Genomic DNA, 25,880 nt, shown 5'->3' with positions numbered 1-25,880 from the left:
CAGACATTTTGCATTGACATTTTTGACCATTGCCAGTGCAAAAACACAATTTTGTACCAGTCGATGGATGCAAATATGGGTTCACCACTGCTTTGAAATATCTTGGCACCAGTGAAAAATTGCTCAGCACTGGTGCAACTGACGCAATATGGCTTCTGGCCTCATCGCTTTAGTGAGTTTCCTCACTAGACAATGAATACAGAAAATCAAGGTAACTGTTTACAGAGACGTTTTAAAGAATGGGCTAAGTGGGCAATTTCCCAGGGCCCCCACCTTCCAAAGGCACCTGAGAGAGTGAACTTTCTTTCCATATCACTTTTGTTTATTTCTCTATCTCAATCTTTACGTAAAATTCAATATTGGTTTGCATCATGGGGCTTGTATTAGCTGCTTTTTTTTCCTAGTTTTATATAGCGCGAACCAGACTCGAAGATATTGGGTATCAGAGCGCTTTACATAGCACCAGTTTCGTTACATGAGGACACATTTATTTTTGTTAGGCACAGGGAGATTAAGTGATTTGCCCAGAATCACAGGATGTTGAGTGTCGTTGCCAAGACTCGAACCCGGTTCCCCAGCTTTGACGTCGACCGCTCTAGCCGTAAGGCTACATTCTCTCCCCAAACTGGGTAAACTGGGTACAAAAATCAAAAGCTGTTCCCAACAGGGGTTGACAAATTATTTCTTGCCCAGGACCCCAAAATCGTAAAGAGGACACTGGTGTTCCAATATTTTTACCTGTTCCATCCGGTTTTCTGTCAGGCTTAACTCCTTTCATCACACAAATACTTTCCATGACCAGTTTAACAGCGCTGGGTGGATTCTGCATTGCTTTAACAACTGAAATATCAGCAGGTTTTAAAGTGTCAAGGGCCGAAAGTGCGGCTTCCAAGGCTGGCATTGCTTCTGCGAGCTCTACTTCACACTCATCCTGAAAATAAAGACAGGAACAGAAATGTTTAAACATGCAGAGTATTATGAAAGAAGTTGCAGCCTTTTGAAAACCAACAAACATTGGATATCCAATGGGTCTGGTCTAAAAAGAATGTTGTATAGTAATGTGAAATATTACAAGTAAATAGCATGGGAGTGGACATGTATTTGTGTGGGAGTAAAGAACTGTAGAATACAATTGGTGCAGGTTAAAAATCATGTGTCAGTTGGTACGTCAAGCCAGACGTAAAAATCCATGGGCGTTAATAACTGCCCTCCTCCCATCTGTGCTGCAGCCTACAGCCAGAGGAAAACAACATAAATGATCTCGTTATTTAAGACACTTTAATTGCATTACAATGTGGTGTGTGCGCCCCTGAAAGTTAAAGCACAAACAGCTGGATAAATAAACAAAAAGATCACAGCAGTGTGGAGGGCATGCCCTTTTTTGTGGAAGTGACAACTCCTGCCCAATCAAAACATGAAGTCCTGGCTTCCAACATGTGGGCGGAGCCAAATCAGCTGTCCTGGTGATTCTCACATAATTGTTGGGTGGCTGGCAGCTGTGCTGTCAAACCAGACCATAAACATGCTTAAGGAGTTCAAACTTTATGGATTTGGACCTGTAAACTCTGAATGAATGTTATAGTAGAATTTACCGTAAATCATTCCAAGAGTAATTGTACGCCTGATTCACAAAACCATTAGTGTGCGCACATGGCATGATTTTCAAGTGCAAATTCACAATTTGTATTTACAAAACATCATTCTAGACAGAAAAATCTATTTACACATACACAAAATCACCCTAAAAATATATGTAATAATATGTGGAACATTACTTGAGAGTTGAAGGATACTGGCTCTGTATATGGTATACCACTAAGTGGTTATAACATGCACAGAGTCCAGAAATTCCTCCAGAAGTGTATAGGGCTCAATGCAAACCCGAAGTGCTCTATTTGTGGTAGTGTGGGCGAGCAGCCTTAGGCCTAACACAGAGGAGTGTTAGGTATTTGTTATACACACAGTGACCAATACATGACACACGACTATAAAAGGAGATTCACACCAATTTTATGAAAATAAGCTTTGCTTAAGATTTATTTTAAGCCCACCATCTTCAGAAAAAGGTAAGTATGTTTTTAAATAGAAATTAGTTTATGTTTCAAAGGTCGACACAGTGCAATTTTCACTCTTTGCAATGTTAACCAATGAAGGAAAACATTAATGCGGTTTTTGCAGGTACGCACACAACGTATAATTCCAGTCTTTGGGTTTCAGGGTCAGCAGAGGACATGGTTCAGGCAAGCACAAACACTGCACCACCAACAGCACAGGGGCGACCGGGTGCAGAGATCAAAGATGGAATTCGGGCCCAATGTAGACTAGGGGTGCTTGAAGATAAGCTGCTTGCAGGTAGGTAAAGCAGCTGCTGGGGTCAAGCTTCAGAGGTGTAGATAAGCACTGGGGCACAGGGCATCACCAAACATATGCTACCAGCAGCACAGGGGCAGATGGGTGCAGGGTGGAAAGACGAGGTCGGGCGCCCAATGCAAATCAATGGAGGAACTTGTTTTTGAAAACAGGCTGCAGAAGTCGAACAGGAGGCCACACGAAGAACACCAGTAATAGCAGAGGTAAGTTGGGATGCTGTAGGTCATAGGGACACCATCGGTTGAACACTCCAAAGCCCAGGGGCTTCATGTGCAGGAATGTCCTTTGATGTTGGATTTCTCTTACCGGAGCCAGTCGCGGTCGGGGGAGAGGCTTTGGATTCACATTGCAGGCGCCGTCGTGGAGTCCAGAAGGGGTCAGCCAACGCTTGACTCGGACCAGAGATGCTGGGAAACCTTTTCTGGATTGGTGCGCCACCTGGACACAGGCCGGAGGTGTAGGGTGCAGAGTGGTTAGGAATTACGGTTCCGGAGGGCACCAGAGTCCTTTGTGTTGGCGCCCCGTGGACAGAGCCGCTGTCCTCAGGAGTTATTGTCTTTTTTAAAGGAAGACAGTCCTCCCAGGGGTTGTGGAGGTCACTGGCTGCAGGACAGGCATCGTTCTCTATACAGTGTCCTTGAAGCTGCAGACAGGTGTGTAGGGCTAGGGCCAAGTCCGTGGGCGTATTCAGTCTTCTCTCCAGGGTGTCTTCTTTGATCTTTTTCTTCTTAGTGTGGCAGGATCTAACTTCAGCCGACAAAGTACTAGATTTAGGGGTGTTACAGGGAAGTAGCAGGTACGGACCAATGGGTTCCTTACCTGGAATGCCTACACCCACTATTATACCCTAGCCCTGATTGGATAAGACCCACCATCTTGAAGATGGTGGGCACTGAAAGGTGGGCTTAACTTCACCTCCTTTACCTGAGGGATGAAACAGGTGAAGGAGGGCACCCTCCCTATTGTTTCTATGTTTTCCTGCCGGTTTTCTCGTCCAAAGATGGGGTTTGAACCTGGGCTGCTATCTGCTGCTAGCAGCAGAGGCCGGGGGTCGCATTACCAAGGCGTCACGCCTTTGAAGCTTCCCTCTCGAGCATTGTACGCATCCTGGGGGAGGAGGCGTGACATCTCCGCCCAGGATGTGCTTTGTTTCTGGCCTCAGAGAGCGGGGACTCTTGACCTAGGGGTCCAGTAACATATCTGCTGGTGACAGGCTGCCTAAAACCAGTCAGAGGCCACACCAAGGCCCGGTGAGTACATGTTTAAATAAATCCGACACTGGCATCAGTGGGGCTTTATCGAGAGGAGTAATGTGGTACCAAACACTCCTGTGTTAAGTAAAGCCAACATGGTGCTGTTGAACTAGAGTTTCCAGCCCATGTACTCTTTATCGCTTCCCTGGCACCTACTATATTAAGGAATAGCCCTAAATATTGTAGGGCCATATCTGCTCATGCAGATATTCCCATACCTGAGATATAGTGCACCCTGCCTAAGGGCTTGTAAGGCCTGCTAGAGGGGTGGCTTACCTATACCTTAGGAAGTGCTGGTTGGCATGGCACACAGGCAGAGTGTCATGTCGACTTTGTCGTTTTGTCTGCACCCAGGCATGCCTGCTGCATTGGCAGTCTGCATGGCCTAGGTGAGGGATTCCCAGGGGACCCTCATCAGTTTCCATGACCTAAGTACCAAGGATGCCATTTACTGGGGACTTACAGGGGGCTGAAGTTGCCAATTGTGGAATCATTTTAGAGAAGAAGCACTGCTCAGGGGATCTGGTTGGAGGGACCCTGTGCACTACAATCAAAACCACATCACTTTCCAGGCAAACAATGGGGGGCTAACCATGTTTAAAGAGGCACTTTCTCACAGGAGTAAATCTACTTGTGTGTGCTTCTGATGACAGAGATTCCCTGGAATGTTTGTCCACATCCACAAACATGTGAGTTTGTGGTTATTCACAAACATTTTCTCAGCCCATTCCTACCCAGAAAATGATCAGAGATGTGCTTCTCTTATAAGCAGGATTCAATCTGTTTCCACTGTTGGAAAGGTTAATGGAACACCACAAAAACTGGTAGGTGTGCGGTGAACTGTTTTCTCCTTCGGGCAAATTTTTTTTCTTTGTGGAGAAGGAGAAGCTCAAAAGTGCAATTGTAGCATATGCATCATTACTCTTGTGGAAGTCCCTTTGCATGAGCATAAATGGGAAGTCTCTGAAGTTTCCAGATGTACTCTGAAAACCTTTGAGAATTCTAGAAATTATAAAATCTACACCAAACGGTAGATGTAAACCCAAGTATGTTTATTTTCAAATATCTTTGTGAATCTGTCTCTCTGCTATTTGTTCACATCTCCTATTTCAAGGGAGAGTTTTAGAGGGATGTGCTTTGAGAATGCAGGCGTCTACCTTCAAGACAAAGTACTTTGGCCAGTAGGTAGCTAGTAACTTTGGGTGGTTAGTTCTACAGCTGGAGACTCCTTCTTACATTTGTAAGCTTTTGATATCTTCCCCACTTTAAGGAGATTCCTGGAAGACAGACCAATCAATAGTTAGCTGCTCAAGAGAAAAACATTGAGGGCTGTACTCACAAAGTTAAAAAGTGAGAAATTGGCTCCATTCAGATTAGTCCATCCTTTGGAGCCATTCCATTATTTATATATTTATTTATTTATATATGTATTATTTTTAAGGAATTACAAGGACTCCCATTGTACAGCTATTCAAAATATTTCCTATATTATCTGGATAATTCAATAGGTGTAATCTACAAATATGAAATGTATACCCGGCACACATGGATCATTTTTTTATTCCCTAGAGGGGAAAATTATTGCTTCAGATGAAACCCCTGCGCCTCACCCCCATTATAAATGGAGTTATTCCCTCACCACTGTCACATGGGAAGGGGATATAACTCTGCCCTTTTACAAGAGCAAACATACATATGTTACAAGATGAGAAAATACCTGAAACCAGTAAGGGAGCACCCAACATGTTTGCTGGCATTGATCTGGTTCTACGGGGCACACTCAAAATCTTGCCCTAACTCTAAACTTGCATACAATGCAAATGCGCCATAAGGGCAGATTTTCAAAACTTTTACATGCAGCTAACAAACTTACATTTCCCCCAGTCCTACTGATTCTGAGAATCTGAATAGGATATTGACATACACACAGTGCATTTTGCACACTTGAATTGCACTTCTCGTTCTCAACAAGCTTTATTCGAATTCAGTCAAAATTCATAAAAGCATACAGAATAAAAGTACAATAAAAACAGACAACATTAATAATCATTGCAAAGTCACTATCTGTACGAAGTTTACAACAAACCATAAAACCAATAAAAACATTTTTTACAGTTCATCGTATACTACCCCTAGCAGTTTTTTATTCATGGCGTAATCATAACAATTTCAGTTAGTTAGATAAATTAATTGGTCCGGGAACCAGGTCTATGCCTTAAGATAAGGGAAATCGGATGTGGGTGGGTATAAACTTGCTCGCTCCATGACCTCTACTGCCAGTCCCAAGGTTATTATGTTTGTGTGATCTTACATGAGGCATGTGGGTAGGCCTTGGGTAAAAGTCCTGCAGTTCCCATGTTCCGATTGAGCCATCACCCATCTGTGGGTGCCAACTACGGAGGTGCTGGATGACTCGAGGATCTCTAAAGTTAACCAAAACCAGGTCTCCCGGTATGTTCTTGGGGATAGATCCCAACCACCCTACCCTTCTGACGTTTAAGATTGTCCCATCGATATTGGGTGGTAGAGGCCTATTCTTTGTTAACCAGAAAGACACCTTATTTACCAGGTCTACTGATCTTTCAATTTTATTATTACTGAGCTCGGGAACGCCCGAGAGGATGGATACAAAGGGTGCTGCTTCTGGTGGTAGGTCTATGTGTTTAGCCCTTCTTTTGATGGTACTATGGTGTTTGAAATTCCCCTTTTTCGGCGTGATTAGTTTAATCTGCCCATCTCTAGGGACAGGATTCAGGGATATTCCGTTTGAAATGACTGCTGTTTTAGGTGTATTGGGGGCAAGTGCTTGAGTCCGTATGATATTACTTTTCACAGGGATAAAAGGAATATCCGTAGTCACCGGGGTGTCAGTTCGATTCTTATTTTCAATATTTTTTATAATTGTTAGATTAGCCCTAGTGTTTTCCTCTATGGAGCAAAGCTTTTCCCCTATAACCTCAATTCTTTTTAGCAGTGGGGAAATCAAAGCCCTGACCAGGAGCTCAATCTGGTCCAATAATTCAAGTGGAGTGGTCAGCTCCGAATTTGGGCGTACCTCGGATGTTATACGAGTATTGTTAGTGCCTAGGAAGGGGCTTTGGTGCAGTCTTTGCATTTTAGCTGATCTTGCCCTCTGTTTAGACCCTTTGCGCTTTCTATTTAGGCGGGGTGCCTGAGCATTTGCTGGTTGTTGTATGGAATCTGTGGGTTTAGGTGACAGAGGAGTATCGGGATGACTTGAGTATAATTGTACTGTGGTAGCAGAAAGTGGGCTAATGTTTCGCAATGCACCTACAGGAGTGTATGTTAAGTTATTCCCAATGTCAACGTTGGTGTACCCAGTCTTACAGAGCAGATTTAATTCATCCAGTAGTGAAAAATTTCCTGTTTGGTCTGATGGCTCCATAGCTGAGTGGTTGCTAGTTGTAGGTTCTATATTGACACACTTTTCTGCACTTTCAATAGCAGACTCGATGGACGATGTGGTCTTAATTAAATAATTGTCCAAGGTCCCTTTTCGTTGCCCGCCCTGATAGGTGTTATTCTTGTGGAGGCCGTTATCTGTCATAGTCATGGTGTGGATAGCTATATGGAGATATATGGGTATGACAGGGGGGTAAGCAAAGAGCGCGTGTACGCCAATGTTCTGACGACAGAGAGGGTACAAAAAGGGGTAGACTGGTAGAAAAAAGCCGATGATAGATTGATGGCGGTCACAATAATGGATTTAAAAGAACACTGTTACCTCACGATGAGCAGGGGGCAAACATCGAATGGGAGGAGCCCGTCCCGTCCTCCTCGTGCCTCTGAGGGCCACAGAGGGCCCGCCCTTTGCCCGGGCTTAGCCCGGCGTCCGCTCGCGTCCGCGACGCGGAGGGAGCTTCCTGAATTTGAGCGCCTCCGGGCGCGCTGGACCTCGTGGGCGGAACCGGATCTTACCCCAGGGCTTGCTGGGAGCTGTAGTTCCCCCCAGCTGCGGCCGTGATGCTGGAAACAACGGCGGCGGGGGGAACGAGCAGCGTCAGGGCCCCAGCAGCAGGAAAGGTAGGTTGCGTGTGTCTGCTTCCCTTCGCAACCCGGTGTGGCCAATGTGCGTCCCCGCTCCTCAGTGGGAGCTTCCTGAATTTGAGCGCCTCCGGGCGCACTGGACCTCGTGGGCGGAACCGGATCTTACCCCAGGGCTTGCTGGGAGCTGTAGTTCCCCCCAGCTGCGGCCGTGATGCTGGAAACAACGGCGGCGGGGGGAACGAGCAGCGTCAGGGCCCCAGCAGCAGGAAAGGTAGGTTGCGTGTGTCTGCTTCCCTTCGCAACCCTGAGGTTCCGTGACGATTTTTACTCGTGTTTGTAACATTGTCGTAAATACATAATTTTGGTATCAGTGAACCGCAAATGATCCATTTAGTATATCCTGGTGTTTTCGCTATGCTACGAGCAAGAGCACTCCTGTTACAAACACATTTCTGTTCTACCCATGGCATCCATCTTAGAACACGGAAGCCATTTTGTATTCCTTGCCCTCACATAGTCAATGGACACGCAATGATCTCTCTTCATTAAAGGACACGTAGGCTTTAACCGGCGATTCACCTTGCTAGTGACACGTGCACCTTAGGCCAGCAACGCTGTAGCAGCATGACTCGGCAAGAGCTGCCTCCCCAGCCTGAGGCCAGTCCTGCTATACTGGTTCTTGTGTCCGTTGGCCTGATCATGATTAGGCGGCCGAAGCTGGTAACCGTGCCCATTTACGACCCACAAACATCTCTTATCCTGTCTTTCTATCTTCTGCACCTGGCTCTGCTCCTTTCCTTCTGGGCCTTTATTAGGGGGAGGTAACGAAATTTACGATGAGGCGTTCCGGGTCTTGAATGAGAAATTGACATGGGATTATGATGGAAAAGTGGGAACCCCTCATTCGTAATGTTTTGACACCAGATACTGTTGACGATTCCTGTGCAACGCCAAATATTTATTGTTTAAGACACGAATGTTTAGAACTGTGGTAACATGTAAAGAATTTGCCCCGAGCAGAATATTTAGTATATAAGGAACAACCCTCTTTGTACAAATTGAACAGGCTCCTAGACACTGCCCGTGTGCAGTTTCTGTGACTTCTGTGTCCCTGCAGTAATAAACCTTTGGTCTTTGACGCCACCATCGAGAAGCCCGTGTTTCTGTTTGTTTGTGCACCGAGACAGGTTGAACTCCGGGGTCTTCGGGTGTTTTCCCTGACACCTCTGGACGGAACCAAAAAGTCCAGAACTCCAATTGGCGCCCAACGTGGGGCGACGTCATTCGGTACCGGTCCAAAAGCCTGAAGAGTTCGAGGAGCTTCGTGTGAAGATTTCAGAGGGAGGCGCCCCACTTCATCGATCCCGGCATATCGCAAAAGTGGCCCCGACGTTCTCTTCCACGAGGGTTCCCGTTCAGACGGCTGCAGTGGTCCGTTGCCTTGACCGTCGCCCTGTCTTGGACCCGAGGTGCAGTCCTTAGTACGGCGAGACGTGACGGGTTTCTCCTTGGTGACGTCTTCAGTACCTCAGTTAAGTATTTTGTGAGGGTTGCTCCTGTTTGGATAATCCTTTTAGTTCTCAGTTCAGTTCAGTTCTGTAAGATTATCACTGGTTATTCTGGTTACGATAATCATTCTGTTCAGTTCAGGTATCGATACATTTGTCAGTTCTGGTAGGCCTAAGTTCTTGGTTCGAGTGCGCATCTTTTCTGTTTGTGTCTTGTTTGTTTTGTGTTCCGGATTATAAAATGGTAAGTCGGAAAAATTGTATGTTGTCTTGTTTCAGTTGCAACAGTGATTCCCAGTTGGAGGACTCGTGTTTGGTTCCTCCGATTGGAACTCCCCTTTATGATCTATATTGCAAATTTGGTGTGGGCCCTATCTCTTATAACGAGGTATGGATCCGCTTCACAGAGAAAGATGGTGTCCTTAGTTGGCCACTACATGGTAGTTTTGAACCTGAAGTTCTCGATAATCTAGAAAGAAGGTTGTTTAAGAAGAAAGCCCGGCCGGCAATGTTTGATTCTTTCCGTTATTGGCGAAAAGAATCTAAACAGAGAGAAATTAAAAAGTTGAAGAAAGAACAGAAAGAGCAAGAGTTGACTTTAGAACAGTCTGCTAGGCAGCTGCAACTCAACGAGTCTGAAAAAGCGATGGAGGTGGCCAATAGAGAGCGTAATTTAGCGATAGACAAGTGCTATCCTGCTTTGCCATCGAGTACGGCTAAGATAGTAGAGGACCCTGAAAAGGATCCCCTGTTGTCTTACTTGTTACGATCACCCCCACCGTATGCACAGGGTGCTACGGCTCCACCTATACCGAATGTTCAATTACCGGTTGCTGGACAACCTGGTGTCCCTGTTCCCGCTCCCCTGAATCAAGTTCCTGTACCTCCTGTGGTCAATATTAATGTTCCGTCGACAACCCCTCTTCCAGGGTTGCCGGCTTCTTTACCTATGCCTGTGTCGCTCACACCTGCTAGTTCACAAGCTATTTTGCCTGCTACTCCTACTGTTCCTAATCTATCTGTTCCAACTGCTACTCTATTTACTGCTTCTGCTAATATTATGACTCCGCTTTCTGTTCGTCGGAGAATCACTGATTCTGTCTCCAATATTCTATCTCCCTTCTATAAAACTCAGATTAAGACTCCTACCTCTGACTCTGTGCAGAGGCGTAGCCAGCTTCCCAGTACTGAAGAAAGAGGAATATTAGATTCCACTGCTCTTAGATGGGTTTCAAAAGTTGGAAGATATAATGTACAAGATGTATTAGATACATTCATGCAATGGAATGAACCGACACAACGATATGTGTTCGATGAAATGTGTTTCCTTCTACGTGAGGAATTGGAAGAGGATGACCCTGAATCAAATCTAGAAGAATTAATTAATGTTCAGAAAGAGTTTGCTGCAGGTATGATAGTTGGTCAAAATATAAAAGAAGCGATGGAACTGGTTCTAAGTTATAGGACCGACTCATCCCTTCGTTCACCAAGAGAGTTAGGGAAACGTAGTACGAAACAAAATCGTCAATACCCAATGAGAGAGGTTCCACCAATTTGGCGTGAAGCTGTGCAAGCTAACGCAAACCTTGGTATTGCAGCCGCTCCGGCCCAATTCCAGAGAGTATGGATACATATTCCATGGAAGCGAGCTGAAGTATTAGCAGTGAAACAGGCCTTGCCAGATCCGCGTAAAAATCCTGCAGGGTACTACAACGAGTTGGCTCAAACAGTTGACGCTTGTGTATTGAATCTTGCTGACATAGATCTGCTATTTGGTAATGTAGTACCGCAACCAATTTGGGCTAAAATTCGTAAAGAGAATCATCCAGTTGCCCTAGGTGGTGACTGGGCAGCTATAATTGCAGCGGATGGTCAACAAATAGGTGGTTCCAAACCAGAACCCCTAATTGCTAATTTGCCTGGTAGAATAATCGATTTAATGAAAACCCTAATGCCAGCATTGCGCGTTAACTGGGACAAATTGTCCGCGTGCAAACAGAAGAAAGACGAAAGCGTCTCCGACTTTTTCACAAGATTCGAGGAGACTTTCGTGGATCATAGTGGTCAGGATATGAGCACAGAAGGAGGCCAGAGATTATTTGTTGATAAATTTGTGCACAATCTGTTGCCAGAACTTAGTGGTAAATTAAAGAATTCTGAAAGTGCGTGGGCTGTCTCTACGACTGCGCAAATACTTGCGACTGCCCAGTACTATGAAAATAGGGATAAAGAAGAGAAGGAAAAATCAGATAAAAAGACGAAAGATTTAAAAACTAAAGTACTTTTACAGCAAGCTTATCCGCCTCGCACGAATCAGACTAATATGCAGCAAGGGTCATATCAAAAAACGGATTATAATTTTCAAAGGCCACAATACCAATGGAATCAATGTGCTTATTGCAAAGTGGAAGGTCATTACAAAAATGAGTGTCCAGTTCGGGCACAAAATAATGCTGCGGCAGCTCAGAGAGGTCGTGGTAGTTCCATGCAAAACTCTAGAGGTCGAGGACGAGGTGCTATGCCTCCGCAGACGAGTGATCGCCCTTCTAATTATTTCGACCAGCGAAATGGACAATCTGCCCAACAGAATAGGTCTCCACAGTATCATGTTGAAGACTATTATGAAGCTAGTGAGGAAGGTCAGCAAAGTGAGTACTAGGACAGCCATGGACAAAGAGAGGGAGTAGTATCAGTTCCAGTAGATCAGAGTGGGCCTTATGTCGCAGTAGCAACATCAGGTATAGTCGAACCGTTTCTGTTGGATACTGGTGCAGCAAAAAGTTCTATCATACATGCGAAACTCCCTGGCGCACCTTTGTCTGGCTCAACAAACGTTTCAGTAGGTTTTTCGGGCGCCCCTGTTCATAACCCTGTTTCTGGTCCTTTGTCTATTTCTGTTGGACCCTGTCAATTGAAAGCACCCCTGATTTTGACGACAGGTTGTAACGAAAATCTGCTTGGTTTAGACTTGTTAAAACGCCTATATGCGACATTATACTGTTCTCCAGAAGGAGTACAGCTTACGTTGGGTAAAAGAATAATCTCTCCGATGTACTTGTCGATGGATGCGCTCCCACCAGAGCTGCGTTCACTCCCTGATACTCTGTGGGCGACCGGTCCTAATGATGTAGGTCTATTGGAAATTCCACCCTATGTAGTAACTTTGAAAGCAAATGTCAAACTTCCACGAATTCCACAATACAGAATCTCTAGTGAAGGTGAGCGTGCGCTCCTACTGATAGTGCATGATCTGATTGAGAAAGACGTTATAGAAGAAACTAGAGGTAATGTCTGTAATAGTCCTGTACTGCCTATTTTGAAACGAACTGACCCTACAAAACCTCCAATATATAGGTTTGTAATTGATCTTAGAGAGGTTAATAAAATTGTGATTCCACAGTTCCCTGTGGTTCCAGACATTACTGCATTGTTAACGTTGATTCCTGCTACAGCAGCATGGTTTTCGGTTGTCGACTTGAAAAATGCCTTTTTCCCCAGATACGGAATGCCACGGATTGTATGGTCAGATAACGGAAGTGAGTTCGTAGGGAAAGTTATGCAGAGTGTGTGTGTCGGTCTAGGGATTAGACAGAAGTTTCATAGTGCGAATCATCCCCAGTCCGCGGGTTTAGTCGAGGGTTACAATGGCACCCTTAAACTGAAACTTGCTAAGATACAAGCATCCACGGGTTTGTCCTGGCCAGACGCATTGCCTTTGGCTTTGCTATCAACAAGAGCAACTGTACATTCTAGAGTAGGGCTTAGTCCTTATGAAATAGTTTTTGGTCGTCCTGCAAATGTTTGGGGGGTACCTAGACCAAAAGAATTCAAGCAGCTGGAATACCCAATGTTAATTGATTACCTTTTCGACTTGACTGCTAAATTGAGTCTTATTCACCAACAGGTTTTCGATGCATTGCCAAAGCCACCGGAGAGTCCAGGCCATCAGCTGAAACCAGGTGACCAGGTGGTCATTAGAAATTTTGCAAGAACGAAAAATCTTCAGCCCAGATTCATTGGCCCTTTCCAAGTCCTACTAGCAACGAGAACTGCTATTCGTGTGGCCGGAAGGAAGAACTGGATCCATACGACACATGCCAAACGTGTGCCTCTGCCACTTCCTTACGACAACTGGGTAAAGAAAGGAATCGGTGCCTCTGAAACGGAACAAATCCCCAGGTTCATACCTTTCAGCGATGCAGAACTGATCACGGATTCACCAAATTCTGACTCTCCTCCTGAAACTGCTCTTTTGAACCCTGAACATTTGTCATCCACACCCAACGAACATTTGCCATCTGCACCAAAAGAACATTTGCCATCTGCGAACGTGAACATTGCAACGTCAGCTGAAAATACATTGTTTCCAGATCAGACAGCTCCTGCAAAACTGAGATACAACTTGCGACCTCGCAATATGGACAAATAAAGCAGGAAACTGCCTATTTTCAGATTTGAATTTTCTATACATTGCCTCCAGCCAGGAAGTTTGCTAATACTTTGTATTGTTTCTTTTTGTTTTAAAATTGCCTTGCCGTCTGGGTAGCCGTAGGGTCGTGGCTGTGTGCCTAGTTGAATCTGCGGGGGTCAGACACAAGGTCGATCTTTCTGTTAGTTCTGGGAACTCCCAGGGCTGATAGAGGCATTTTCATCTACGTACACATCATCAGTGGTCGCGAACGGTCGTAGAAGATGGAGCTTCCTGAGCTGCAAAGAAAGAATGTAATTTATGTTCGCAGAAATAGACTGTACAGAATACTTCACAGCAAATGCTTTCTAATGCAATGTGCAGTTACATTTTTAATTGTTTTGATAACGTTGGTGGGTGGAATCGTCTTTGGTGTACATTTGATTTTTATGCCAGTAACTACAGTACCTCCCCTTGATCCTACTACTTCTACGGTTTCTTCTATGCATTCTTTTCACTCATTTCCTGAACACGAACAAGCTCGACGCTCAGAATTTATTAACAATACATTTGTACAGCTCTTGCATCAACACCAACTGGTAGTTAATACTACAGACTGCTGGGTGTGTGGCTTGATACCTCACACTATGGATAAAGGCATTCCCTATCTAGTCTTGCCTTTTAGCTACAATGGATCATTTCAGGCCTTTCAGACCATTTTTTCATATGCCCTTGAGACCTATCCTCCGCGTCCACCACGGTCCACTAAATACAACTCAGCCAACAAAGCTTTAGTCCAGGGAATTATTGACATGATTAAAGACGTCAATAATACTCCATCTTACCCTAGAGATGAATTACGGGTGTATTTGAGCTGGAACTCTACCGAGTATCGCCTTAGTTTGGGAGAAAGCAAGCGTAAAAGCTCCACTTCAGTCTGGGTCGTGCCTCACCGAGGTCAAGTCTGTTTGCAAGGAAATGGGAGAAATCCGAGAGCTCAGCTAGGGAGGAGTGAGTGCGTTGAGACTTACGTATTTCCGTCTAACTCCTCCCCTGCCTTTCTGACTGCTAGGGGTACCTACTTCATCTGTCAGGACAGAGCATATACATGGCTGCCTGCTGACTTTTCAGGTTCATGTTATATTGCTCGATTGTTACCTCCGACATACACTGCTTCTTCAGATTATCACAAGACCAGAGTAGCAAGAGGTGTCTTCAGCAAGGAAGATACCGCTGGTCAAGAAGCTGGAGACTTTTTCAAAGGTTTCCTTCCGTTTTGGGGGCCTATGGCCAATAGTAGAAATCTACGTCAACTAACACGGGTAGTTGAATCTACTATTACAGAAACTGCTGGTGCCCTTAGTAACTTAACAGCTGAGCTTCAGGCGGATCGTCTCATGACGTTGCAGAACCGAATGGTTCTAGACGTAATACTTGCAGATCGAGGTGGGGTATGCAGAATGATCCAATCGAGCTGCTGTGTCTTTATTCCAAATAATGCTCCAACAGTCTATGAAGCGATCTCTAAGCTACACAAGATTTCCGACTCTATACACGTAGATAAGGGAAACTGGTCCTTCATGGAGTGGTTTTGGACTCTGGTATCAGCGTGGGGATGGAAGGTTCTGATGGTCATTGGTGTCATCCTAGTATTTCTGTTCTCGTGCTGTCTTATTATCCAATGTGGTCCCGCTCTGTGTAGTCTCTGTGCTGCAACCTGTTTCAGAAAACCACCTGCATTAGGAGAAAAGGCACGAGACAGGATGATGATACAACAACATGTCACTGACCTAATGAGCATAGAATTAGACTCTGACTCTGATATAGACTGAGTAATTGCCTATGTAAGGGCAAAAGGAGGGTCTGAGGTTCCGTGACGATTTTTACTCGTGTTTGTAACATTGTCGTAAATACATAATTTTGGTATCAGTGAACCGCAAATGATCCATTTAGTATATCCTGGTGTTTTCGCTATGCTACGAGCAAGAGCACTCCTGTTACAAACACATTTCTGTTCTACCCATGGCATCCATCTTAGAACACGGAAGCCATTTTGTATTCCTTGCCCTCACATAGTCAATGGACACGCAATGATCTCTCTTCATTAAAGGACACGTAGGCTTTAACCGGCGATTCACCTTGCTAGTGACACGTGCACCTTAGGCCAGCAACGCTGTAGCAGCATGACTCGGCAAGAGCTGCCTCCCCAGCCTGAGGCCAGTCCTGCTATACTGGTTCTTGTGTCCGTTGGCCTGATCATGATTAGGCGGCCGAAGCTGGTAACCGTGCCCATTTACGACCCACAAACATCTCTTATCCTGTCTTTCTATCTTCTGCACCTGGCTCTGCTCCTTTCCTTCTGGGCCTTTATTAGGGGGAGGTAACGAAATTTACGATGAGGCGTTCCGGGTCTTGAATGAGAAATTGACATGGGATTATGATGGAAAAGTGGGAACCCCTCATTCGTAATGTTTTGACACCAGATACTGTTGACGATTCCTGTGCAACGCCAAATATTTATTGTTTAAGACACGAATGTTTAGAACTGTGGTAACATGTAAAGAATTTGCCCCGAGCAGAATATTTAGTATATAAGGAACAACCCTCTTTGTACAAATTGAACAGGCTCCTAGACACTGCCCGTGTGCAGTTTCTGTGACTTCTGTGTCCCTGCAGTAATAAACCTTTGGTCTTTGACGCCACCATCGAGAAGCCCGTGTTTCTGTTTGTTTGTGCACCGAGACAGGTTGAACTCCGGGGTCTTCGGGTGTTTTCCCTGACACCTCTGGACGGAACCAAAAAGTCCAGAACTCCAACCCGGTGTGGCCAATGTGCGTCCCCGCTCCTCAGTGGGAGCTTCCTGAATTTGAGCGCCTCCGGGCGCGCTGGACCTCGTGGGCGGAACCGGATCTTACCCCAGGGCTTGCTGGGAGCTGTAGTTCCCCCCAGCTGCGGCCGTGATGCTGGAAACAACGGCGGCGGGGGGAACGAGCAGCGTCAGGGCCCCAGCAGCAGGAAAGGTAGGTTGCGTGTGTCTGCTTCCCTTCGCAACCCGGTGTGGCCAATGTGCGTCCCCGCTCCTCAGTGGGAGCTTCCTGAATTTGAGCGCCTCCGGGCGCGCTGGACCTCGTGGGCGGAACCGGATCTTACCCCAGGGCTTGCTGGGAGCTGTAGTTCCCCCCAGCTGCGGCCGTGATGCTGGAAACAACGGCGGCGGGGGGAACGAGCAGCGTCAGGGCCCCAGCAGCAGGAAAGGTAGGTTGCGTGTGTCTGCTTCCCTTCACAACCCGGTGTGGCCAATGTGCGTCCCCGCTCCTCAGTGGGAGCTTCCTGAATTTGAGCGCCTCCGGGCGCGCTGGACCTCGTGGGCGGAACCGGATCTTACCCCAGGGCTTGCTGGGAGCTGTAGTTCCCCCCAGCTGCGGCCGTGATGCTGGAAACAACGGCGGCGGGGGGAACGAGCAGCGTCAGGGCCCCAGCAGCAGGAAAGGTAGGTTGCGTGTGTCTGCTTCCCTTCGCAACCCGGTGTGGCCAATGTGCGTCCCCGCTCCTCAGTGGGAGCTTCCTGAAGTTGAGCGCCTCCGGGCGCGCTGGACCTCGTGGGCGGAACCGGATCTTACCCCAGGGCTTGCTGGGAGCTGTAGTTCCCCCCAGCTGCGGCCGTGATGCTGGAAACAACGGCGGCGGGGGGAACGAGCAGCGTCAGGGCCCCAGCAGCAGGAAAGGTAGGTTGCGTGTGTCTGCTTCCCTTCGCAACCCGGTGTGGCCAATGTGCGTCCCCGCTCCTCAGTGGGAGCTTCCTGAATTTGAGCGCCTCCGGGCGCGCTGGACCTCGTGGGCGGAACCGGATCTTACCCCAGGGCTTGCTGGGAGCTGTAGTTCCCCCCAGCTGCGGCCGTGATGCTGGAAACAACGGCGGCGGGGGGAACGAGCAGCGTCAGGGCCCCAGCAGCAGGAAAGGTAGGTTGCGTGTGTCTGCTTCCCTTCGCAACCCGGTGTGGCCAATATGCGTCCCCGCTCCTCAGTGGGAGCTTCCTGAATTTGAGCGCCTCCGGGCGCGCTGGACCTCGTGGGCGGAACTGGATCTTACCCCAGGGCTTGCTGGGAGCTGTAGTTCCCCCCAGCTGCGGCCGTGATGCTGGAAACAACGGCGGCGGGGGGAACGAGCAGCGTCAGGGCCCCAGCAGCAGGAAAGGTAGGTTGCGTGTGTCTGCTTCCCTTCGCAACCCGGTGTGGCCAATGTGCGTGGCCAATAGCACTTAGTTGCATAAGATCTCAGGACTAATTTGTGGTCCATTTGTGTTTTAAACTCAACTGACCCGATCATGGGCAAATATATACAATCTAGCTGTACAAAAACACACCTCTAGAAACATGTTAGACTCAATTTACAAAGGTAGTTTCATTGTTAAACGTCTACAGCCAAAAATAAGCCTATTTACTCTTGCCAGCAATTCACCAAAGGATTCCCAGCAGGCTTAAATCCATTTACTACTGCAGGTTTATCCGTCATGAGTGTAGAGAAATCTACAGCTACAAATCACACTCATGGGGTGAAAAGTGGGTGTTTGTCAGACGTGGTGTGCCTTGAAAGTTTCGAATCAACCACAAACATGTACATTTGTTGGCATTCTCAAACTGACACATTCTCACCATGGACATGGTCGGATATTTCCTCCATACAAGCACTAGAGAAACTTGCATTCCAGGTTGCGAAGAGTAACTGTTGACCCCAGGATTTGGTATGTGTGCTGAGCAAGAGCTTTCTCAATGGGGAAAAATAAAATAGTGTCCATTTGCACAGCGGTTTCCATTTCCTCCTATGCGAAATGCTACTATATGTAAATATAAATGTCTGTAAAGCGCAAACAATTACCCGAGGGCGTTAAGGCGCTGGGGACTGTCAGGAACATTAAGCGAGCTATTGCCCAGAGTCACATGGTGCTGGGCTGATCTGGCGCCAGCGCCCTGGATCGAGCCGTGAGCCCCCGGGTTCCGGAGTCAGCTGCCCTGGCCATATAGGCAGAAAAGGACCCACAGGGTTTGCCACATGACATTTTGTGTCGTATGCCTGGAAACCTGGGCCTGTAGCACCTCTCCGGGTGTACTGCTGGGAATGCTAAGTAATCAAAAAAAACGTGAATGTAGCTGTATAATAATAATCCACATTTGGAATGCACGAACATATCACCCCTTAAGGTTTCAAGGCGCTGGGGGCCGTTGGGGAGATTGTGTGAGCTATTGCCTAGAGTCACATGATGCTGAGCTGCTGCCGGTGATCGAACCATGAGGATGTATGACGGTACAACGCGTGCTTTTACAACGCGTACCGTTTCGACGCAGGTTTTACAACGCAAGTCGTTACAATGACTTGCGTTGGGGGGTGCTGAATAGTGAACAGTTTAATTTACTATTCCAACTCCAGTCCCCATGGATAGTAGGGAAGGTGTTGGATAGTGGATTAAACTATTACCTATCCTAAAGCGCCCTCCAGCGAAAGCCGTTGTAATGACTTTCGTTGTTAAACCTGCGTCGTAACGGTACTTCGTTGAAAAAGTTCAGTTGTAAAGGAAGTTCCCCGAACCATGAGCCTTGTGTTCCGGAGTCAGCTGCTCTGACCGCCGCGCCACACCTTCCCCTGTAATGTAGCTGTAAACCTCTGCCCGTAATTTCACATTTTTTGTGGAGGCCAATAGTTCATAAAAAATAACAGCAAGTATTTGTGTTATAATCATGAACATCCATTTTGTTCTGCTTACCTTTATGGCTTTGGAAACAGCTGCAGCTTCATTGGCTACCTGTTCATCTGCAGATACAATTTCTTTTTTGGCATCAACATCTATGGTCTCTTTTTCGATTTTCACCATCATGGCGTCGGTCTCTGCAGACGTTTTTATCAGCTCTGGCTGAAGGGCTGTTAGTTCTTTTTGCATCACAGCAACCTAACAAAAACAAAGGGCTTTTAGTAATGCTGTAAATAACAGGTAATATTGTTATCCCTCTGAGGAGTACTTGTCCTATCGACTTGAGTCATCACTTGGTGATAAAGAGATCAATGAAACAAGTATTTAACTCATAGAGTGACATGCGAGCAGTTGGACACTGATGAAACTATAAGGAAGCCATTTTGAACATTAGCAGCCTTTTGGAACCTCAATTTGACTTTGGTGGAGAGGATACTCCGTTGCGAGAGGGTACTCCATCGCAAAGGCAACAGAGTATTTTCTCTGCCATAGCAAAGTTCAGCCTGCCTTATTTAGAGTAAGGAGGACCTTCAGTAAGTAGACAGCAGAAACTAATTCGTCTCCACCACCTACATACACCTTTGAGGGTCTAACGGAGGAAGGCAGCCGCGGTCGGTAGTGGGAGTAGCTGCCGTGGGGAGGGGGAGGGGCAGGGTGGAGGGTAGTAAACTATAGATTACAGAGGTTTACAGGTAAGTAAACATATAAATAAATAAAGCAAATTTCGTTGCGCGCACTGCATTCCCAAATGCGACGCATTGGGGTGGTTCTGGTGCGACGACAGATTCCTATCTACTGGAAGGTGCCTCATGTGTTTGAGTTTCCAGCTTGGATTTAGTTGAAAGGGAGCCAGCAGATGAGCAACACATTAAACTTACCCGCAGAGACAACAACGTAGTTGAGGATTTAGTGACCTGGGGGAAACGATTACGAAAATAATGGACCCCCAAATAATAGACCTCCGGAAAAGCTGCAGCAGGAACAAACAAACTGACGAATAAATGGTCAACTATATGGGGGTCCAGATGACAGGATGTGCGGGTATCTGTCAGACATTACTAAAGATATTGATATGTGTTTCTTTTTGAAAATGCTAATAAACAAATTTTCAACAAAAAAAGAAAGATTTGCAGAAGCTTCTATCTGTGGAGACACAAAGGAATTAGAGGCACCAATAGGATCCCAACTTTTTGGAGAATGGGCTTTAGGTACCAGAAGACAAAGAAGATGGTTTAACACAGCCATGAGTCACTCAATGTGGTGTGACTACAGCATTGTGCAGTTCACTCACAGGCAAAACCTGATACGCCTCTGTTTCTGTTAAGCGGCACCAGAAATGTTACATAGATGAACATGGAATAGATGGGCTCCTTGTCATGGCAGAACCAGGATGGCAGCAGGGCTGGTGCCAGACTTCCAACGAATCATGCTAAAGAGGATGGGGGGTGAGGATGTCACCACTTGGTCTTATATAGGAAATATCAAAGGTGGCATCAAAGAGTCAGAGAAATAAAATCACTTAAAGAACGATTCTGAATCTTTCAGGTGGGTGTGCGATTGAGAAGGCTTCCTCTGATTTCCTCTCAACTCCAGTGGAACTAGTTCCAAATATCCTTTTTAAGGAGTGGTTGGTAAACTATATGTGTAGGGTTGAGAAAAGTCCTAAGGAAAAGGGTCCAGGTGGAAAAACAGTGTAGCCTAGGACAGTGTTTGGCCTCATAATTACAAATAAGATAAGTAGTGCATTTTGCCTAAGGCACATCAATCCCCCTGAGAGGGCAGAGTGAACAAATAATTAATAATAATTATTTCCCCCGCACTCTGAATTTGCATATTTTATTGACCTGCACTGGGGAGGTGTGAGTTAAATCCACCCTTAATTGATACCTGTGCAGATCGCAGTCTGAATTCAAGTGACACCTATCCCTAACCTCGCTTATCCAGTGTGTAATAAATGGACCATAACTCTGTGCTGCAGTTACAATTTTATTTCCTTAATATAGTCAAGATGAGTGGACCATTACAAGCCATAGCCTTGCTAGCTCTGACACTAAAGTCATGAACGAATACTGGTGACCTTTTAGCGGTTAGTACTTATTGCGCCACCATTTTTACACCCGACCAAGTTACTTGGATAGGCCTGGGTTGGTATGGTCCTAACACACTCCTGACCGCACAGCACTAACCTGAACAAGTAGAGGTTACAAGAGAATTACCCATGGTACTGTACAGTGGAGGAGAAGTTATTGCCCCATTTTACGACTGGAGTATACTAACATCCTTGCCCAGTATAAAAATAAGATCCTGGAGGCCAAAACCATCTACTTCTCCTCTAAAATCCTTGCTGCTGCAAACCAGTCCAAGGAGATATTCTCGATTGTTCAGAATCTGGCGCTCTCAGACAGAACAACCCTTAAGCCCGCCCCGTCCGAAGAACTCTGCCATTCCCTCAATGACTATTTTATCCATAAAATCATTACCATTAAAGACAACATCCCGCCCCCTTCTTCCACTTTTGTTGATCCCCAATGCCCCTCTCCCAAGGGAGAACTCACCATTTTCCCTCCCATATCTAAGGAAGCTTTCACGTCCATAGTATCCTTGGTTAAATCTGGTTCCCCTCTGGACCCCTGTCCGGCCCATATCCTTCGTCAGATTTTTGTCACCTGCCCTGATCCCCCCCTTCATCTTCTCAACAGCTCCCTGGCCCAAGGCGTAGTTCCCAACCCCTTGAAGTCAGCGGTTATTGTGCCGATTCTTAAAAAACCTGGGGCAGACCCTTCTGTCCCCGCCAATTTCCGCCCCATCTCCCTCCTGCCATTTTTGGCAAAGGTGCTCGAGCGCCATGTTACCTGCGCCCTGAGCTCCTTTGTGGAGATGCACGGAGCTCTTGCTCCCCGCCAGGCTGGTTTCCGCCCCGCACACTCTACGGAGTCCGTTGTCATCTCGGTCCTGGACAACCTCAGGGAGGGTATGGATACCAACCAACGCCAGGCTCTTGTGCTTCTCGATCTCTCAGCCGCCTTTGACACGGTGGATCATACCATCCTACTTTCCCGTGTCAAGGCGGCGGGGATCGGGGGCACTGGTCTGGTCTGGTTATCCTCCTTCCTGAGCGACCGCACCCAGGCCGTTCGCCTGGGTGATTTCACAGCGGACGTCCGGAAAGTTCAGTGCGGGGTTCCCCAGGGTTCCTCCCTTTCCCCCCTCCTGTTTAATCTTTATGTTGCCCCTCTTATTTTTTCTCTTCAACAAATGGAGGTGGCCGTATTTAATTATGCGGATGACCTCCAGCTTGTTTTCAATCTGTCTTCTTCCCCTTCTTCTCTTCTTAACTTTCAATCTGTTATGCTTCATATCCGGGACTGGATGAGCCACAATCATTTGAAACTCAACCCCGATAAGACCGAGCTGGTGTTGACGGGTGGTTCATCCAGCCCCTGGTCCTCTCTTTTCTGGCCCCTTGCACTGGGCCCCTCCCCTGTCCCCACTACCTCTGTTAAAACTCTGGGTATAAAACTCAATTCTCAACTCACCCTTCATTCTCAGGTCAGCTCCGTGGTATCTTCTTCTTTCCTTTCATTGCGCACTATTCGCAGGGTGTCCCGTTTTTTTACTTTCTCTGCTCTTAAACTTATCATTTTGGCCATGGTGGTGTCCCGCCTGGATTATGGCAACGCCCTATATGCAGGTATTCCTGCATATAGTCTTCGGCGTTTGCAGCAGATACAAAACCAGGCGGCCCGCCTGGTCTTTAACCTTCCGAAATTTCACCACTCCTCCCCTCTCTTGAAAACCCTACACTGGCTTCCTGTGCGAGCCCGGGTCCAATTCAAACTCGCCTCCATTACTTTCCTAGCTCGACAGGGCTTGGCACCCGCATTTATCTCTTCTGAGATTACCCCCTATGTTCCCGCCAGGGAACTGCGTTCTTCCTCTCAGTCCCTCCTCACTACCCCTCGCTATCGGAGAAAGAAGTGGGGAGGTTCGAAATTTGCGACCCTTGCCCCAACCCTGTGGAATTCCCTCCCTTTTCAACTTCGTTCCCTCACTTCTTACTTAGATTTTCGCAAACACCTTAAGGCTTACCTGTTTACCAAGGCCTTTGACTAAATATTTTTTAGCTTCCCTTGCTCCCTAGGCCCAGATCTTTTCAGTTTTAGCGCCAAGAAACCGCTGGTGTATGTGCGCTGTACAAGTATTTTTAAACTCAAACTCAAACTCAAACTCAGTATCTACCCATCTGGCTGGTTCCGGATGTAGTCTGGTTTCATGCTACAATATGTGCTTGTTTGTATATTCAAATTGCAGTTGAATCTCACACTCTTTCGTATCTCATCTCATGCAAAAATGTGCAGCCTTATGCCTGCCACAACAATTTCATACCACATCTCACAAATGACATTAGAACAGCCTGCCCACCGCCTACACCTCAACCAGTGGAATTTAAAAAAATCATGACAAATGTATTAGCTACCTACTCCACCATCTGAAAGCACTGTGGAGCATCAGTGGGGGTAGTCAAGCGCTATCACAAATTCAACCATACAATAAATACGTGGTGAGCATGAACATTTCCTAAAAGACCTACCTGCGAAGAAGCAAAGTCCAGTTTCTCGAGACCCACAAGATAGCGATTTTTCATCATGTTGACCTCCTGTCTTTTCTTGTGAAGAAGACTCTTGAACGTCAGAATCAGTTCTAGGTAAGATGTTGGCGTTACATAGTTGTGTCTTCTTAAAATGTCATAGTATCTGTCAGACAGTTGCTTCACACTTTCCTGGAAGTATTTGCACATTGAAACTACCCTGTAGAAATGTGAATTGGTTACTATCTGATATACCTTGGATAGTTCTTTGCATCAATAATCAACAATCAAATGTAATTCTCTATCTGTCTTAGTTTCCCATCTTGGAACACCCACCAACTGTAACTGGCTCAAAATGCGGCCTCTTGGCTGCTAATAAAAGTTCCTGGGAGGATTCAGTATCAGGGCACTGGAAGCCCTTACACTGAATCCAATGAAGAAGAGGGGGCTCTTCAAAAGCCTTTGCATTTGTTTTAAATCCTTGCTGACCAGGTTCCTCCTCTTCATTGAGCAAACATGTTCTCTTGATACCGACCTACATGTTCTTTACATGCTACTTCAGCACACCTTTGTGTGGTTCTTAAGATCATGAACACGGGAATGAGTGATCATACCTTTTAATATCATGCAGCAACGACTTGGAATTCTTTGTCCTGTGAGATCAGGGTATCTGACAATGACTTAGGTTTTAGGAAAAAACTGAAAACTTGGCTTTTCAGGCTTGAGAGGCTTGAGGCTAATCTTGGTTCACTGCTATGAGCTTCAGCGCGTGTTTCTAATTTAGCGACACAAAGCCTTTCTGTAATTGCATACTCACCAAATATCATGAATAAATATAAACAAATACTATTCTTTTTAAATCACCAAAGCATTCTATTAAATTTGAATATTTCTCATATTAACCCTCACATCTTTCTCGAAATTTCTTGATGTGCTGCTGAATCATTTTCTAGCAGGGGGGTATTGAATTTATCGACTGAAGAGGACTTCTGAGAGATGTGCTTTGAGAGCCTCGCCCAACTCCTCTCACGTACAAGAGTTCTCCGTTAAAATAAGGAGGCTAAGAGGCGTTATTTATTTATTTATTTATTTATTATTCATTTATTGTCTTTTACTTTGTCCTCACAATTCCTTATTTTCCTCCAAAGTTCTGTCTTCATGTGATTTTGATGTGACACTAGTACACTCTCAATAGCATTAGTCTTTTGAATCTGGGGCAATATTCAGAGTTCTCCTATAATTTAATTAACTGCATACACGTTTATTGGCCACAAATTACATCTTCATTCGGTTTGGCAACAGATTACTGTGTACTAAATATTGACCAGCTGGAGTACATGATTGAAAATCCACCCAAAATGGAGCTTAATTTTTGTAAATAATATTTAGGTCACAATAGTTATGTCTGAATATTTTTGTTATCGATATTCTGACATACAACCCTTCATTTACCTGTCATCCACTTCATTAGGTTCTTTAATGAATAACCAGAAAAACCCCATTACCAACCAAAGAAAACTCCCTATGAAAATGTGCTAGCTTACTGTATTCTGATGTCATCATCAAGCTCTACATCTTCCAAAAACTTGTTTGCAACCATTTCTAGAGCATCTTTAGGCCAGCTTTGGAACCAATCAATCGTGCAGCAGTTGATTAGAGATGGGAACATGCGCAGTCGATTGCGGAATGCATCACCGATGGGACTCATTGCTAAAAAGAAAGAATGACATTAAAGGATGTCTTATTGCGGTTCTACTCAATGCCACAATACATATGACTAATGAGTTTCTGACCCAAACTGAATTAGTGTGGTGAGTGGTCTTTGGGCATTTCCTTGCTACTTGTAATATGGGGACAGTAGTCCTGAGAGATGACCACTTAGTCCAAGCACAATGTTGTGGCCGAGGGCTTCCCATCCCTGGCGTAGGCCATACACTATAAAGGCAATGCTGGAGTGATGAAACTACACTATATAAGTGACAGCGATGGGATGTAGGATTT

General features: G+C 46.0%; 1 protein-coding gene across 1 annotated transcript in view; it reads right to left on the bottom strand.

Annotated features, from left to right (window-relative positions):
* Window positions 1–25,880, bottom strand: part of DNAH3 (dynein axonemal heavy chain 3) — a 660,573-nt gene that overhangs the window by 162,582 nt on the left and 472,111 nt on the right. The window contains exons 48-51 of the mRNA XM_078665068.1: window positions 25,424–25,589; window positions 23,883–24,099; window positions 19,307–19,489; window positions 739–931 (exon numbers count right to left, since the gene is read on the bottom strand). Coding sequence (XP_078521194.1) covers window positions 739–931; window positions 19,307–19,489; window positions 23,883–24,099; window positions 25,424–25,589 — 759 coding nt within the window. The remainder of the gene's footprint in view (window positions 1–738; window positions 932–19,306; window positions 19,490–23,882; window positions 24,100–25,423; window positions 25,590–25,880) is intronic.

This window comes from Lissotriton helveticus, chromosome 10, assembly GCF_964261635.1.
Source record: "Lissotriton helveticus chromosome 10, aLisHel1.1, whole genome shotgun sequence".
Taxonomy (NCBI): Eukaryota; Metazoa; Chordata; class Amphibia; order Caudata; family Salamandridae; genus Lissotriton; species Lissotriton helveticus.
The sequence above is the reverse complement of the archived record's forward strand: the minus strand, read 5'-3'. Positions and strand labels throughout refer to the sequence as shown.